The following is a 17,314-nucleotide window of genomic DNA, read 5'->3' on the forward strand; positions in this document are numbered from 1 at the left end:
TCCCTCAAGGTTTCGGTAATGGCTCCAACTGGAAGCCTCCCAAACACGATCCATCCTCTCTGAATATTCCCTGCTGAGTGACGTCCTGCTAACCTCCACATCTAGACTGCCTGGAAATCCTTTGAGAACCTGTAAAGACGTACACGGAACAAGCCCAGATCCCTCCATCATCCCTGAGTGTTCCCACGTCACCACATGTTCCCCTGTCATCTTAACAGAACCTTGAGAGAACGTTACTCAGGTTCCCCAGCACGTCCCCTTGAACGCAGGGGGAGATTATTCTACTTGTCTCAGTTTTATGATTTGGCCCGGCGCCCAAGGCAGCCAACCCTTTCCCACAATTGTGTTTTACACAATCAGAGCTGATACAGAAACACAAGTCAGTCCTGCTGCCCATGGAGTCAGCCTGAAGATGAGGGAGGGAACTGATGCAGGGTGAGGGGAGTGGCAGGAGAGGAAGGAACGCTGGCGTGGACGAGGAGGAGGAGGAGGGTGTACCAGTGTGCAGCAGCAGCAGCAGCAGAGGGAATCAGGTTTCTCAGGAGGAGCAGTAACGTGGAGAGAGGGAAGGCCAAGCCAGATTTCCCTCTGGACCCTCCCTGCCTGTTTAAAGGCCTTGAGCTCAGCAGACAGGCCCCAGTCCCTTCTGGATGCCTACAGACAGTTCAGAGTGACAATCCTGGACCACTTCTCTGGACCTGAGACCCCTTAACCCACTTCTGGATCTCAGTCAGGTGAGAGAAACCTTAGTTCTATCACGAAAAAGACTAATTTATGTTCATATTCCTGCTGTGTCTCGTGTTTCCTTCTGGTTCTAATTAACAGCCCCCCCCCCCCCCACCCCCCGTTATGCGAGGCAGTCCCTCTCTTCTCACTTTGTTCATAGAATTCTTCAGATTATTGCATGCAATGCATGGGGAAAAAAAATCAGTCACGGGCAAAAAAACCACTGGAGACGTGAAAGATTCCTTTGCTGGCTCAAACGCATTTAAACTGGGAAGCCAACAAGAGAGACAGGGCTGTTTGTGTTCCTGACTTGTTTATTCCCTGATTCCTGCCCTGAGTCCCCCGAGACCCCATGACTCCCATCTTTGTGTGGTCAGTTAACTCCCGAAGCTGAGTGACTCATCGTAGCCTCCAAAAATAAAACAACACACTCCGTGACCTCATCGAGCTCAGAGGGTGTGCTGAAACTTTCTAATGTAAATGGTGAAAAAGAAGGGGGAAAGGACTCTGCTCTCCAGTGACACGGCGAGACAGAAAAATTGCACCGTAGAGGAAAATGAGCCTTCCTCTCCTTCCTCAGCAGCGAAGGAACGCATCACTTCAGTCAGACGGGCCTGAGAACTTGAGTTTCCAAAAGGAGGGAAACATAAAACCCTGAGCAGCCCAGATTAGGCCGTGTTGTTTCAGGAGACAATGAAAGGAAAGGATGGCGGCCCGGCAGGAACACTGACAGCGCTGTCACTGCTCACCAAAGCGTTTGATCCTCATTTATCGGCCAACAGCAGAGATGGCAGGAATTTATCGTATTCCTCTGATAACACAGCCGTGTCGCGCGTGTCCTGCTCTGTGTTCGGTTCCCTGCAAAATAAAACCATTCATGATCCTGGGAGAATGGCGGGGCCGCTCAAGTTGTTGTGAAGCACGAGAGGCTCTGAAACGTGTCAAGTTCATTCGTCTAGTTTCTCTCTTAAAAGCAGCGCTGGAGTGAGATCACGGAGTCGGTCAGAGTTGTTGTGATTGGGGCTGATATGAGCGAGTATCACCTCCATACAGCAGCAAGTATTCTTTTTGCAAAAAAATCTTTCAAATGCTGTTGGCAAAAACTTTTACTGCTCAAAAGTAAACTTTATTGTCCAAGATGATGCGAAATGCATTGCGACGATCAACTTCACTTGGATTATTGGCGATATTTTCCTGAATTATATTCTGTCATTTAAAGTATCGGCCAGTCCTATCAGGCACAGAGATGTGTCGTCTATTTGCCATTGTGTTAAGATACCAGAAACATGCAGTATAATGCAGTCGTGTATGCAAGGTGAAGTACATATTCAGTACTTTAATCCTGCTGAAACAGACCTGATTATCTCTGTAGTATTACATAGAGGAAGTTAATTCTTCTTCTTCTCTGCACTAAAATAGTAGATTAACCTCAGACAGGAAGCAGACACTGACTGTTTAAGACCGCAAAGAAGAACTGATTAATATGTAACATTAGTAGGCGGAGCTAGAATAATGCGTCATGTGACGTGTCAATTTTTTACAGTGTATGAGACCAGAACAGGCCTTTGATGGAAGAGTACTTACCTGTCCTCTTCCATCAAAGGCACATTTGTTACCTCAAACTACAGTCTTGGTCTCTCACAGACACGATACAAATAGAAGTGAAGGGCACTTGTACCTCATTAAGTACACGCTAATACCTCTTATTTTCAGAGTGTACAACCCCACCAGTCAGATGTGGGCGTGTCCAAGTATCAGTTTGTAGTTTAGAGTCGAAGTAGAAGATGAAACAAAGCTCTGTGGTGCGGCTTCATTCTCTGCATGGAAATGTTGATCCATACATCTGTACACGCTTAGGATGCGTTTCCACTGCTCACTTCGGCTCAGGTCGGTTTGGCGCCGTTTCCACTGGCCCCAACACGGTACTAACTGTTACCATTTTGGTCCCTGCTCCGCTGGGGTTCCAAGTGAGCCGAGCAGAGACTGACGTGACATAAACACATAGCGGGGCCCTGATTGGGTATTTTACCCGCTTACATCATCTACTTCGTATCATCATCATCTTCATCATCATCATCATCATCATCATTGTCTGTCCTCCCTCACTTTTAGTTTAAGCAAAAACCACAGACTGAGCAACAGGCGTCACGCTGCCTCCATGTCCTCCGTTGTTGTTGCGTCATTGTGGATGGACGGGAAATGGAAAAACCTGTTGCAACTGTCCCTGGTCTCCCCTACCCAGCATCCTGTACTTGCCCAGATATTTGCTAATGAACCTGCTGGTGTGAGACGGAGAGTGACGTCGTCTGAGGTCTGGCAGACTCAGAATTCTGTTTGCTGCCGCTGAGACGTCTCACAGTCGTATTTCTGTCCTCCTGTGAGCAGTCGGCGGGAGCTCATTCAACTGGAGAGCCTGCTTTTATGAAGAACCTTAATGAATCTGCACTTTGTAATTTCGCTGAGTGCCTGAATCATTTGTCAGAGTTTCATTTCCCCGGCGACCACAGAAAGCTTAGTCATCATTCAGGCTGCAGCTGCGGTGGCGGCCATGAAGGAGCCTGTCAGGCTGCTCTCAGCTACTCACTCATGCTGTGATGATGCGGAAGCGCTGGCTCATCTTAGAAATGCCTTCTTTAGCTGATCTACAGTCTAACGACAGCATCTTTGCACCTTTACTCCATCAGTCTGTCTGCCCGCCACAGGGATGAAGGTCGCTGAGTGACTCCGGCAGGAACGTCGAACCCGGGACTCTTCAGCAGAACCACACCAGAACATCACAAGTGAGATTCTCTGGGTTTTCTTACTGCATGATCTCTTACAAGCCTGTTGAGTACAGCAGCATCATGTATCCATCATGTGTGCTTGCTGAGGGCTTAAAGAGCATCTTTTATAAATCATCAAAGTACAACAGATAAATTAGACATCATGGAAAAAGCCTGGAAGAAAAGACAAAGATTAGCAGCACGGGCACGGAGGTTTCACAAAAAATGATCGAAGAAATTCAGACAAACAGTAATTCTCAGAAGTTGCTGATCGCACAAGTGTGTGTTCGAGTGTGAGTTCAGAGTGTGTACTTTGTTGCGTATTGCTCCATTTCAGTTTCTGTCACACTGATGCAGAGCAGTGGTGAAACACACAATTCCTGCTTTTTGTCTCCTCAAGGGTATTTTTACTGTCGGTACACAGATACGCTGTTATTGTATCTAATTCCCTTTCTTGTAATATCCTGAACACCACAGAACCGTCACCGCTGGAGGGCCGTCACCGCTGGAGGGCCGTCACCGCTGGAGGGCCGTCACCGCTGACCTCAGCGTGCAGATAGAGTGAATTCATGTTCTTCCTCAAAAACTGCCTTCAGGAATTATTTTAGTAATAAACAAGATTGTTGGTTGTCGTGTCTCTGTGAGTCTGACTGTGTGCTTGCTTGCAACATTTACTTTGCTTGGATTGAAAGCATCTGGAGGAACCAACCAACATCTGCTTCCCCTTGCAGCTTCCTGGCATGAGTCGGGGATGATGGATGCTGAAGGCTCGCGTGAGTAAATATGAAGACGTCAGCCTGAAGATGCAACTGAATCTGAGTTAAAATCCTGAACCAGAATCATTTTCCTCCAACTGAACGGTTCCCCGGTCCTGACGGTGCAGGTAGTTTAATACGACTCTCCGCGCAGGTATCCAGGATGATCCGGACATCAGGGTGATGATGGCGGGCTCCACTCTGAGGAAGGTCAAGTCTCGCTCGTGGAAGAAGCATCGGCACTTCCGACTCCTGGAGGACGGGATGACTATCTGGTACAAGTCCAGATGGGTGGGGAAAGGCCACTCCACCTGTGAGTTGAATGTTATATACATAACTGGGTTGTGGATGTTGAAATGGGTCACACAAGCAGCATGAGGCCCTAATCCTTTGCTCAGATCAGGTCTCAACCTGGACCCTGATCTGCTTGGACCTAACAGAAAACATTTTCATTTAAAGGGACATTGTGTAGGATCTAGAGGGGCCTAATAGATTGTAACCCGTCCCTTCACTCTTCTCTTCCTGAGTATGTGAGAGACCCTTCAGTAGCCGACATGCTAATTCACATATGAGCCTACATTTTTCCAAGTTTGGCTTCTTGAACTTTACTTAAAAAACTGTTCAGAATCGGAGCGGTAATGAAGCTGCAGTTGTGTTCATGGTTAATTCAGCTGCAGGGGAGCCTAAAATCTTGCATTATACAAACTGACAGCAATACATTAAAATATAAATGAGAATAATTCAGATACATTTTCAGATTTTGTCTGTCACGCTTTTGAATGGACTTTTGAGAGTAACTTGTCACATGTTTCAGTCTCTGTGAGCGAGATGGAAGCAGTGCGCGAGGGCCACCAGTCAGAAGTCTTGATGAGCATTGCTGAGGAGTTCCCCGCTGACCTCTGCTTCACCTTAGTGTTTCATGGTCGCCAAGGCAACCTGGACCTCGTGGCAGATTCCCCGAAGGAGGCACAGGCCTGGATCCAGGGAGTGCGCAAGCTGATCCACAAAGCTCAAACGATGGATGAGAAAGAGAGGCTGGACCAGTATCCTTTTACTGGCGGCAACCGCAGTGTTGATTGAGGTGCTGCATGACGTCAAAGACCGGCTCTAGGATGTCGTGTTAAAAGTGCCCACAAGTGTCTGAAACACTGTAGGGAGTTTAAAGAGTTAAACTGATTTAAAATGGCTGGATTCAATTCATTGTTTGAGTTAAGGCTCAAGATTAAAATGATTCTTAGCCCAAAGAGTTCATTTTGCCTGTCAGGTTCTCACCAATCAGAGTCTCAAGCTCACAACAGACATGTTTTTCCCTCCTGTCCCTGCCCTCTTTGTGGGACTCACTCTGTTACTTCTTTGTGACTCCAGGATTCAGAAAGAGCCAGCCACATCTACTTAGCTTGAAGGTAGGGGTGCCCCATGGCCAGACTCTGGTTAGCCAGTGGAAGTGACATATCCAATTCTGTGGACGCCACATTTAATCTACGTCATACGACCAAAGCAGATGAAAGATTTACCTGAACCCTCCTATCAGATGGGTCTGGGACTGGTTTCAGAAGGCCGACAAGAACAAAGATGGGAAGATGAACTTCAAAGAAGTGCGGAAACTCTTGAAGATGATGAACGTGGACATGAGCGAGGAGCACGCGCTGCATCTCTTCACGGTGAGCTTGACGAGAGAGAACAGGCCCAAGTTTTGGTACACAGCTAGAAAGTGTGATACATTTTCTCTCTGCTTTGAATTGGAAAGTAACTTCCTTCAAGTTAGGTGCATGATGAGAAAGTTCACGTCAGTCTGACCACACTGTTAGACCCCCCGACGACCTTCCTGTCTGGGAAGGCATGTAGGTGTAACGACTACTTCCCACAAGGCAGTGTGTTATGACACCAAACCTAGGCGTTTCTCTTCAACACTCCAGATGGCAGACAAGTCGGAGAGCGGCTCTTTGGAGATCGAGCAGTTTGTGCTCTTTTATAAGATGCTGACTCAGAGGGACGAGGTGTGGAAGGTGTTCCAGGACTACTCCGCTGACGGAGACAAGTTACTGCTGGATGAGCTGGAGAGCTTCCTGAGCACGGAGCAGCAGGAGGGGGAGCGCAGCGCACAGCACGCCAGCGAGCTCATCGACCGCTATGAACCATCCGAGATGGGTACAGAGGAGCTCTCGTGGCCTTCGTTGCCATGGGAACTCAAACATTTATCACTTCTTAGAATGAACCTCCCGGCTCAACTAGATCGGAAGTATTTGCTTGAAAATCATCAGCAGTGAATTGCTGTGTAAGTCAACTTATGACTGCTCGACTTTTTGTCTCAAAACAAGAGAGTAAGACTCAATAAGATCACATGAGCTGAAGAATCACATGACCTAGCACATGATCGGTTCGCTATTTTGTTTCTTTTTGTGTTTGTCAAACTTGATTTCACTTTCATATGTAAAAATACACATAAAGTAACTAAGGGCAGTCGGAGGGTGCATACCACCACCAGGCGACCTCAGCCAAAAGAAGAGCCAGTTTTTGTGACGCTAAATAGATCCGCCTCATTGTTGATGTAAAATTTTATGATAGTCAAGCAAATACAAATACTTATATGAAACTTTGTTGAAGGACCACAAATACTTCAAAGAATTCAGAGGAAAAGCACAAGGATTACATGATTTTAAATGTGTATCCCCCCCCAGCCAAGATGCAAGGTGCCATGACCTTAGATGGCTTCCAGATGTACCTGTGCTCCCCGGAAGGATCCATATTTACACCAGAATGTGTGGGTCTTCACCAGGACATGAGCCAGCCGCTCAGCCACTACTTCATCTCCTCCTCACACAACACCTACCTCCTGGAGGACCAGCTCCGAGGCCTCAGCAGCCTGGAGGCTTACATCCAGTGAGTGGTCGCGTTTATCATCCAGGCACGCGCCGACCTGGCTGCAATACTGAAGAAAATTAACAGCAGCGGAGACAGTGTTTGTGAGGGAATAATCCAAGTTTACTGCAAAAACTGGGAAAGAAGCAGTTTTATCCTGAGGTTACAGGGAAGCTTCAGCACATTTCACAGCTGAATTTGATAAATTATTATAAGAGAAATGTTGCTCTAAGCTGTAGATAAATAAATGAATATGGAGCTACAACTTCCTTTGCTGCCATTTAGTCTGGTGGAGTAGCTGCGACATGTGGAGTTCCTCAGGGATCAAAGCTTAGACCTCCTCAGTTTCTCCCCTATACGCTGCCAAATCAAATATGAGCAGAAAAAAGGAGTACTAATAAACTGAATATATGTATAATTATGATGCATATTACAATCAGAAGTACATATAATTTTGCAAGTATATAAAATACGATAAGAATTGAAAATCCAACTACAGAATAAGGAAGGTTTCTTGATATATCTTTATTAAAACACACAAACCTCAGTACCATGCATTTGATTGAGGTGTGTGTGTGTGTAGAGCTCTAAAGAGAGGTTGTCGCTGCGTGGAGGTGGACTGCTGGGATGGCAGCGATGGGGAGCCTGTTGTGTATCACGGTCACACGCTGACGTCAAAGATCCTCTTCAAAGACGTCATAGCAACACTGAAAGAATACGCCTTCAAGGTCGGTGGCACTCACGCCTGCACACAAACTGCTAAGAAGACATTTCAGTTAATAGGACCTGCTGGGTGCTCAGAGCAGCTGGTAAGCTTTTCTGCTCTGGAATCATATGTACTGCTGCTGACTGACCCACATGGAACTCTACCAGGAACTTTGCAAGTCTTTCCACTCGTCAGTGTTCCTCAGACTTTCCTACTTTGTTTCGGGAGGTGGTCAGCACTCAAACATGACTCTGTGTTTTTAGAGAAAGTTTAGACAAAAAAAGAAGAAGCTCATAATCATCTTTTGTGTTCACTCCTTCCTGTTTGATAGGCATCAGAGTTCCCCGTCATCTTGTCCCTGGAGAATCACTGCAGTGTGGAGCAGCAGACCGTCATGGCCCAGCACCTCAGCCAAATCCTGGGTGACACGCTGCTAACCACCCTGCTGGATGGACAGGTCCCTCAACACCTCCCCTCTCCTCAGGTGAGCCCCAGCTTTACTTCCACCAGAGCACAAAGTCAGTACCTTTAAATGAAATGACAGGAATTCATATATCATATATTTGGAGTTGTGTTGGATAAAATTGTTTTGTTTTTTCCATCTGGATCCACAACAGTCGTCCTTGCTAAAATACAGTTGCTAACAGCTAGCGTTACACTGACTGCATAGAAGCTGTGAAGCGTCTCGTTTCTCTCCTCCCACCATCCTCCTCACTCTCTTCTGAGCTGAGAATTCAGACTCAACTTGTTGTACCTGAAAGCAGCACCGCAAGTGAGAGCAGCTCCAGTCGAACCAGAGCTCAGAGGAGGAGACAAAGATCATGCTGCTGCCTCATCAACATGATGCTCAAACTGATTGGTTTTAATTTCTTAAATGCCGTCACTTGAAGTGTAACATAGGTCACTTTTGATGAATAGATGAGCTTAATTATCCCAGAGGAAGCAGGTCCTGGACACACATCAGCTGCTTCTGTCAATGCAGTAGATGTACATGCAGTACTAATGTATTCATGTAAAACTTTTAGGAAACAAACATTTTCAGGGAAAACCTGAAACTTCCCTCCAGGGAAACTTACCTTCCATTAAACATGGCATTTTAAAGAATAATGGCCTCGTCATCATCTGTCCTTAAAGCAACAGTCGATCATTACAACTCATTCCCATCAGAGCACTTAGACAATCAATACTAAATTCAAGTCCTGGCAGACAAATGCTGAGAGGAGTTTGCTCATCAAATTGTTCCGTATTACTGTGTTTAGTTTGGAGACGGCGAGGAGCAGGACGATGGATGACTGTCGTCCGCCTGGCTCTCTAGTCTGCTGCTGGTCACAAAACCACCGATTCAGCATCTTTTATGTACAGGAACTGAAGGGGAAGATTTTGCTGAAAGCCAAAAAGATCGGCGGCCTGGAGGAGTGCAGCCTCGAGGAGTCCATGGTGGACGATGTCAGCGATGAGGACGAGATGACCAACGGTGATGCTGAGAGTCCAGATGAGAGTCCGAACCACGACAAGAAGGTAGAAATACTTCATTTGTACTTCATATTTCACCGGATTCAGAGCGCCGTTTATATTATTCTAGGTTAATCAAATGAGACACACACGCTTTTCATGACACGTAAACTGTAAAATACAGACCAATATCATGCAGAAGGACTATGAATTAATGATAACAAAGCTAATAAAGTTCTTTTAATGAACATGAATAAACCCACTGAACGGTAAGGTCCTCTGGGACTCCAGTTCTTCCGTCTTGAACCTGGAACAGTTTAGCGTCAGATTTAATGTGTTTCTTTCATCACATGTTTTGTGTGTGATTGACAGGTTGCTAAATCGTAGCTGGGAGTTGTTCACCTGTTGCCTCTGTCAGGACGCGTTTCTACAAAAGATGCAGATTAAAAAAACCACGTATCAAAAACATGTGCTGCATCCTCCGAGAGTTTCCAGCCCAAAATGATTAAGAGCCGCTTGTCGTGCAAAGCAGGATGGACAGGAGAGATGGATGACAAAGACAGTCAGGAAACAGGGCTGCACTCTGGGAGATTAGGAGGCGAGATAATAGAGCAGCACAGGAAGCGTGGCTATTCCAGAGGAGAGAGATAAGAAATGGAGAAAGGCCGCAGGAGCTGTGCCTCCTCTCATCTGTGGGAGTAACTGTTCTCTTTATCATGGCGCATGTTCCTGATTTTGCTGGCAAAGTTAATGAATTGTTTTTATCCACGGAGGAGCCGCAGTAGCACAGGAGAGGTGCCCGCTCTACGTAGCTCGACTGGTCCTGCTCTCTGCAATCAAGGAAATGATGCAGGAAGGGGAAAAGGCCAAATACACCTTTTGGGTGAAGTATCACTTTAAGTCACATGAATTTATTTATTTTTTTACTTCTGTCTTTCTTGCAGAAATCCCAGTCCAAACTCTCCAGAGAATTGTCAGACCTGGTGGTGTACTGCAAGAGCGTTCACTTCCATGGCTTTGAGCACGCTCGTTTGCACGCTAAATGCTACGAGATGTCCTCGTTCTCGGAGTCCAAGGCCAAGAGGCTCGCTAAGGAAGCAGGTAGCGTGAACATGGAGGGACAATGTATTTGCCCCTCATGCTCACTTGTTATCTGTGCTGTGATGATAACGTGTTCTAAAGGTGTTCTGTCCAGATCTGAGAGGTGTTACAGTTCCAAGAACAGGTGGACTCCTCAGAAATCGTGCTGCACTAACTCAGCGGACATGTGACCTCTGCAGGAACCGACTTTGTGCAGTACAACACAAAGCAGATGAGCAGGATTTACCCCAGCGGCCTCAGGACCGACTCCTCCAACTACAACCCTCAGGACATGTGGAACATGGGCTGCCAGATAGGTGAGATGAAGAAGTCACCTTCCCTATGATGTCACTAGTCTCTCCACGAACGACTGTCCAGTCCAGTCACACCTGTACTGGTTCCATTATCTGCACTGACGACTGAATCCTAACTCCTGCATGTTGTTGTTTCCCCCGTGTGGATTACTGTGGTCGTACATTTCCCATTAATTCTCTTCTCCCATTGCTCCTCTGCATCTTCTGAATGCCCTCGTCATTGTGGATGCTGTTGCGGTTGCCGTGACGATCAGCCTCAGTGACATCTGCTGTAAACAGTGTAGAGTTGCTGGACTTTTAATGACAGATGAAGCTGAATGAAAAAGTGAAACCAGGGTCAGAAGCACTGTTAGAGGGCGGAGCCTCTGGTATGACAAACTCCACCCAAATGCTTGGCTGTGTTATTACATTTGTCCAGAAGGTTTTATAATCTCGGATGAGTGGAGAAGCACATGACACTGCAGTTCAAGGGCGAAAAAAGAGAATCACAAGGTGTCTCATGACTGCTGCTGAATGTAAAACTTGTGACCTCTGTGGCACGGCGAGCGTGTCCTCACCGCCACCGCCTCAGTCTGCTCAGTGCTGGGGTCAGAGATCAGGCTCAGCCACAGCTGGATGGGTTTGACAGGACAGCTGCTTCCTGTCACATGACTAAGTCTCCCAGTGTGATCACATGATCTCTCCTCTCCCTCTGTCCTGAAGTGGCTCTGAACTTCCAGACAGCTGGCCTGGAGATGGACCTGAACGACGGGCTTTTCGGGCAGAACGGCTGCTGTGGCTACGTCCTCAAACCCGACTTCCTGAGAGACGCCGACACACAGTTCAGTCCGGAGAAACCAGAGGAGCAGCGAGGCTACAAACCTTTGCGCTTATCCATACAGGTGCACTTCAACGTCTGGATTGACTGATTGTAACAAGTACTTACTGAAGTACACGGGTGTTGCAGGAAATCAGTGCCTCTCATGAATAGAGCTCACCAAGGGTGAGGTACCTTTGTAGTCCAGCAGGAAGTTAATATGGTAGTAGTGGGGTACCTTTGTAGTCCAGCAGGAAGTTAATATGGTAGTAGTGGGGTACCTTTGTAGTCCAGCAGGAAGTTAACATGGTAGTAGTGGGGTACCTTTGTAGTCCAGCGGGAAGTTAATATGGTAGTAGTGGGGTACCTCTGTAGTCCAACAGGAAGTTAACATGGTAGTAGTGGGGTACCTCTGTAGTCCAGCAGGAAGTTAATATGGTAGTAGTGGGGTACCTCTGTAGTCCAACAGGAAGTTAACATGGTAGTAGTGGGGTACCTTTGTAGTCCAGCAGGAAGTTAATATGGTAGTACTGGGGTACCTCTGTAGTCCAACAGGAAGTTAACATGGTAGTAGTGGGGTACCTCTGTAGTCCAGCAGGAAGTTAATATGGTAGTAGTGGGGTACCTTTGTAGTCCAGCAGGAAGTTAACATGGTAGTAGTGGGGTACCTTTGTAGTCCAGCAGGAAGTTAACATGGTAGTAGTGGGGTACCTTTGTAGTCCAGCAGGAAGTTAACATGGTAGTAGTGGGGTACCTCTGTAGTCCAACAGGAAGTTAACATGGTAGTAGTGGGGTACCTTTGTAGTCCAGCAGGAAGTTAACATGGTGGGAGTGGGGTACCTTTGTAGTCCAACAGGAAGTTAACATGGTAGTAGTGGGGTACCTCTGTAGTCCAGCAGGAAGTTAACATGGTAGTAGTGGGGTACCTTTGTAGTCCAACAGGAAGTTAACATGGTGGTAGTGGGGTACCTTTGTAGTCCAGCAGGAAGTTAACATGGTGGTAGTGGGGTACCTCTGTAGTCCAACAGGAAGTTAATATGGTAGTAGTGGGGTACCTTTGTAGTCCAACAGGAAGTTAATATGGTAGTAGTGGGGTACCTCTGTAGTCCAACAGGAAGTTAACATGGTAGTAGTGGGGTACCTTTGTAGTCCAACAGGAAGTTAACATGGTAGTAGTGGGGTACCTCTGTAGTCCAACAGGAAGTTAACATGGTAGTAGTGGGGTACCTCTGTAGTCCAGCAGGAAGTTAACATGGTGGTAGTGGGGTACCTGTGTAGTCCAACAGGAAGTTAACATGGTAGTAGTGGGGTACCTCCGTAGTCCAGCAGGAAGTTAACATGGTAGTAGTGGGGTACCTTTGTAGTCCAGCAGGAAGTTAACATGGTGGTAGTGGGGTACCTCTGTAGTCCAACAGGAAGTTAACATGGTAGTAGTGGGGTACCTTTGTAGTCCAACAGGAAGTTAACATGGTAGTAGTGGGGTACCTCTGTAGTCCAACAGGAAGTTAACATGGTAGTAGTGGGGTACCTCTGTAGTCCAACAGGAAGTTAACATGGTAGTAGTGGGGTACCTCTGTAGTCCAACAGGAAGTTAACATGGTAGTAGTGGGGTACCTCTGTAGTCCAGCAGGAAGTTAACATGGTAGTAGTGGGGTACCTTTGTAGTCCAGCAGGAAGTTAATATGGTAGTAGTGGGGTACCTCTGTAGTCCAACAGGAAGTTAACATGGTAGTAGTGGGGTACCTTTGTAGTCCAGCAGGAAGTTAACATGGTGGTAGTGGGGTACCTCTGTCGTCCAGCAGGAAGTTAACATGGTAGTAGTGGGGTACCTCTGTAGTCCAGCAGGAAGTTAACATGGTAGTAGTGGGGTACCTCTGTAGTCCAGCAGGAAGTTAACATGGTGGTAGTGGGGTACCTCTGTAGTCCAAACGGAAGTTAACATGGTAGTAGTGGGGTACCTCTGTAGTCCAGCAGGAAGTTAACATGGTAGTAGTGGGGTACCTCTGTAGTCCAACAGGAAGTTAACATGGTAGTAGTGGGGTACCTCCGTAGTCCAGCAGGAAGTTAACATGGTAGTAGTGGGGTACCTCCGTAGTCCAGCAGGAAGTTAACATGGTAGTAGTGGGGTACCTCCGTTGTCCAGCAGGAAGTTAACATGGTGGTAGTGGGGTACCTCTGTCGTCCAGCAGGAAGTTAACATGGTAGTAGTGGGGTACCTCTGTAGTTCAACAGGAAGTTAACATGGTAGTAGTGGGGTACCTCTGTAGTCCAGCAGGAAGTTAACATGGTAGTAGTGGGGTACCTCTGTAGTCCAGCAGGAAGTTAACATGGTAGTAGTGGGGTACCTCTGTAGTCCAGCAGGAAGTTAACATGGTAGTAGTGGGGTACCTCTGTAGTCCAGCAGGAAGTTAACATGGTGGTAGTGGGGTACCTCTGTAGTCCAACAGGAAGTTAACATGGTAGTAGTGGGGTACCTCTGTAGTCCAGCAGGAAGTTAACATGGTGGTAGTGGGGTACCTGTGTAGTCCAACAGGAAGTTAACATGGTAGTAGTGGGGTACCTCCGTAGTCCAGCAGGAAGTTAACATGGTAGTAGTGGGGTACCTTTGTAGTCCAGCAGGAAGTTAACATGGTGGTAGTGGGGTACCTCTGTAGTCCAACAGGAAGTTAACATGGTAGTAGTGGGGTACCTTTGTAGTCCAACAGGAAGTTAACATGGTAGTAGTGGGGTACCTCTGTAGTCCAACAGGAAGTTAACATGGTAGTAGTGGGGTACCTCTGTAGTCCAACAGGAAGTTAACATGGTAGTAGTGGGGTACCTCTGTAGTCCAACAGGAAGTTAACATGGTAGTAGTGGGGTACCTCTGTAGTCCAGCAGGAAGTTAACATGGTAGTAGTGGGGTACCTTTGTAGTCCAGCAGGAAGTTAATATGGTAGTAGTGGGGTACCTCTGTAGTCCAACAGGAAGTTAACATGGTAGTAGTGGGGTACCTTTGTAGTCCAGCAGGAAGTTAACATGGTGGTAGTGGGGTACCTCTGTCGTCCAGCAGGAAGTTAACATGGTAGTAGTGGGGTACCTCTGTAGTCCAGCAGGAAGTTAACATGGTAGTAGTGGGGTACCTCTGTAGTCCAGCAGGAAGTTAACATGGTGGTAGTGGGGTACCTCTGTAGTCCAAACGGAAGTTAACATGGTAGTAGTGGGGTACCTCTGTAGTCCAGCAGGAAGTTAACATGGTAGTAGTGGGGTACCTTTGCAGTCCAACAGGAAGTTAACATGGTAGAAGTGGGGTACCTCTGTAGTCCAGCAGGAAGTTAACATGGTAGTAGTGGGGTACCTCTGTAGTCCAACAGGAAGTTAACATGGTAGTAGTGGGGTACCTCTGTAGTCCAGCAGGAAGTTAACATGGTAGTAGTGGGGTACCTCTGTAGTCCAACAGGAAGTTAACATGGTAGTAGTGGGGTACCTCCGTAGTCCAGCAGGAAGTTAACATGGTAGTAGTGGGGTACCTCCGTAGTCCAGCAGGAAGTTAACATGGTAGTAGTGGGGTACCTCCGTTGTCCAGCAGGAAGTTAACATGGTGGTAGTGGGGTACCTCTGTCGTCCAGCAGGAAGTTAACATGGTAGTAGTGGGGTACCTCTGTAGTTCAACAGGAAGTTAACATGGTAGTAGTGGGGTACCTCTGTAGTCCAGCAGGAAGTTAACATGGTAGTAGTGGGGTACCTCTGTAGTCCAGCAGGAAGTTAACATGGTAGTAGTGGGGTACCTCTGTAGTCCAGCAGGAAGTTAACATGGTAGTAGTGGGGTACCTCTGTAGTCCAGCAGGAAGTTAACATGGTAGTAGTGGGGTACCTCTGTAGTCCAACAGGAAGTTAACATGGTAGTAGTGGGGTACCTCTGTAGTCCAGCAGGAAGTTGGGTTAAGCTTGAACCACAGACCTTTTTTCAGGCATTTATTTAAAACCCGCTGACTTTGAGCTGGACAACGAACAATGGTAACTTATTTCCAGGTTTCAGAGCTCAATCCCTCACTGCTCTGTAGGGACAAGAATTAGAGTAATTGTTCTAGATCAGGGTGGCGATGCTGAACCCGGCAGTGCTTAGTACCTCCCAGCAGGCACGAGATGTCAGTTCAACACCACAGGGACGTTGGACAGAAGATCAGATTGAGTCTCATGACCTGTGCTAGTCTGGCATTTATGTCCAGCATCTGACATAAACCGACAAAATGTCCCCCAGTAGACAGTTTCAAATGTGTGTGTGTTTATCAGGTGATAAGTGGGCAGCAGCTACCAAAGGTGAACCAGAAAGAGGGGTCAATCGTGGACCCCCTGGTCAGGGTGGAGATCTTCGGAGTACCCCAGGATCAGGCCAAGGAGGAGACCAGCCACATCAACAACAACGGTGAGAGTCTGGTTTAGTGATGGTGTCAGGGCCAGAATGGGTCATTAACAAACTCTGTCCCCCCCCCCCCAGGTTTTAACCCAGTCTGGAATGAAACACTAAATTTTGTCGTCCACACGCCTGAACTGGCCCTGGTCCGCTTCGTGGTGGAGGACTACGACAAGGCATCCAGAAACGACTTCATAGGACAGTTCACGCTGCCGTTTACATGCATCCAAGCAGGTCTGTATCTAGAACCGAACCACCAGGGTTATGGTCTCTCCTCTGAGGTGTCTGAGGCCAGAAGCTAAACGGTCCCGTCTGTCGCAGGTTATCGTCACATTCATCTGCTCTCTAAAGACGGAACCGCCATCCCTCCCTCGTCCCTCTTCGTCAACATCACCATCTCAGAGCTCACGGGATCCCAAGTCTGAGGTGGTCATGGTTCTAAGAGACATGATCCAGTGGTAAATGTCAGGAAAGACCATCAACTCCGTATAACGTTCTCCATGGGTGACAAATGTCCTGAAACGTCACAGAACCTTTCGGTATGAAAATCCTGCTGTTAGTTTCCTAAGTGACAGAAGAAGAATGTTGCATTTTTGTTATTCTATGGTTCTCCTGCAAGATTATGAGGAGTTCTGGGGTGTGAGACAACAACTTTCCCTTCTGGACTTTCAAAGAGGAACAAGAACATTTAACAGTGTAAAGGACATCGTGTTCTGTTGCGGGATGTTATCGAGGGTAACATTCATTGTGCTGTGGGAACAATTTGGGGACTGTATAGAACACTCCCTCTGGGTCTGTATTGGAAGATTGTTTACTGGACCTATGGTGATGTCACAAGAACCTTTAGGTGGGCGGCAAGTAATGTTCTTTTTTGGGGGGGGGTTCTGTGTTGGTTCTTGCATCACCTTCTCAGAATATTTGTTCATCTTTCAGAAACATTACAGGAGCTGGACGAATGGACTAATTCCATCCTGTCAATGCTCCCCTAAAATATTCCTTAAAATATTGACTAACATTCCCCCGACCTTTAGGAGCTCCAAACCATGACCACGCAGGAACGTTGTAGGAATGTTACCAACCGATGTCCTTGACACAAGCAGAAATATTCTCCGAACATTTAGAGAACGTACGGTTTCTGACTGGACGGTTTCCTCTCAAACAAGGACGTCGTTTTCTGGAAGTCTGTAAAGACAGGGATTATTTACATTCAGTTCTATAATACATTTTTAAAAAATTACAGAGAATCTTCTAATATATCCGTGCTCTTGTGTCCATTTTTAAAATTTTCTTTTGCATACTGTGAGGGACACATTGTATAAGATTACTGCAAACATGAAATGTACTGTACATTTGGGTACATGTATGTGTGTGTGTGTGTGTGTGTGTGTGTATATATATATATATATATATATACATACACACACACACACACACGTGTATATATATATACACACACACACACGTGTGTATATAT

General features: G+C 46.8%; 1 protein-coding gene across 4 annotated transcripts; it reads left to right on the forward strand.

The window, feature by feature from the left end:
- The first annotated feature begins 507 nt into the window (after positions 1–507).
- LOC147251733 (1-phosphatidylinositol 4,5-bisphosphate phosphodiesterase delta-4-like) lies at positions 508–17,209 on the forward strand. Of its 4 annotated transcripts, none has more exons than XM_086219637.1 (18): positions 508–734; positions 3,411–3,506; positions 3,966–4,049; positions 4,220–4,261; positions 4,398–4,556; positions 5,058–5,286; positions 5,775–5,904; positions 6,160–6,391; positions 6,922–7,123; positions 7,686–7,830; positions 8,140–8,292; positions 9,171–9,326; positions 10,205–10,361; positions 10,541–10,657; positions 11,357–11,535; positions 15,720–15,852; positions 15,925–16,074; positions 16,162–17,209. In XM_086219637.1, the coding sequence occupies exons 4-18, from the start codon at positions 4,240–4,242 to the stop codon at positions 16,263–16,265; spliced, it is 2,268 nt and encodes a 755-aa protein (XP_086075763.1). In that variant the 5' UTR covers positions 508–734; positions 3,411–3,506; positions 3,966–4,049; positions 4,220–4,239; the 3' UTR covers positions 16,266–17,209. The 4 variants fall into 4 exon arrangements, with proteins under 4 accessions (XP_086075763.1, XP_086075764.1, XP_086075762.1 ...); XM_086219638.1 differs by having other exon boundaries at positions 3,429–3,506; positions 3,966–4,128; XM_086219636.1 differs by having other exon boundaries at positions 3,429–3,506.
- Positions 17,210–17,314: the final 105 nt, after the last annotated feature.

The sequence above is a fragment of the Aulostomus chinensis genome, chromosome 12, assembly GCF_037954235.1.
Source record: "Aulostomus chinensis isolate RoL2024-O1b breed Wild chromosome 12, RoL_Achi_v1.0, whole genome shotgun sequence".
Taxonomy (NCBI): domain Eukaryota; kingdom Metazoa; phylum Chordata; class Actinopteri; order Syngnathiformes; family Aulostomidae; genus Aulostomus; species Aulostomus chinensis.

What these genes read in the sequence shown, in the direction of transcription:
- LOC147251733 (XM_086219637.1), top strand. Translation starts at nt 4,240, where the DNA reads ATGATGGATGCTGAAGGCTCGC. An exon ending in GAACATGGGCTGCCAGATAG is followed by an intron (nt 10,658 to 11,356) that starts GTGAGATGAAGA and finishes TCTGTCCTGAAG; the next exon opens with TGGCTCTGAACTTCCAGACA. An exon ending in CTTTGCGCTTATCCATACAG is followed by an intron (nt 11,536 to 15,719) that starts GTGCACTTCAAC and finishes TGTGTTTATCAG; the next exon opens with GTGATAAGTGGGCAGCAGCT.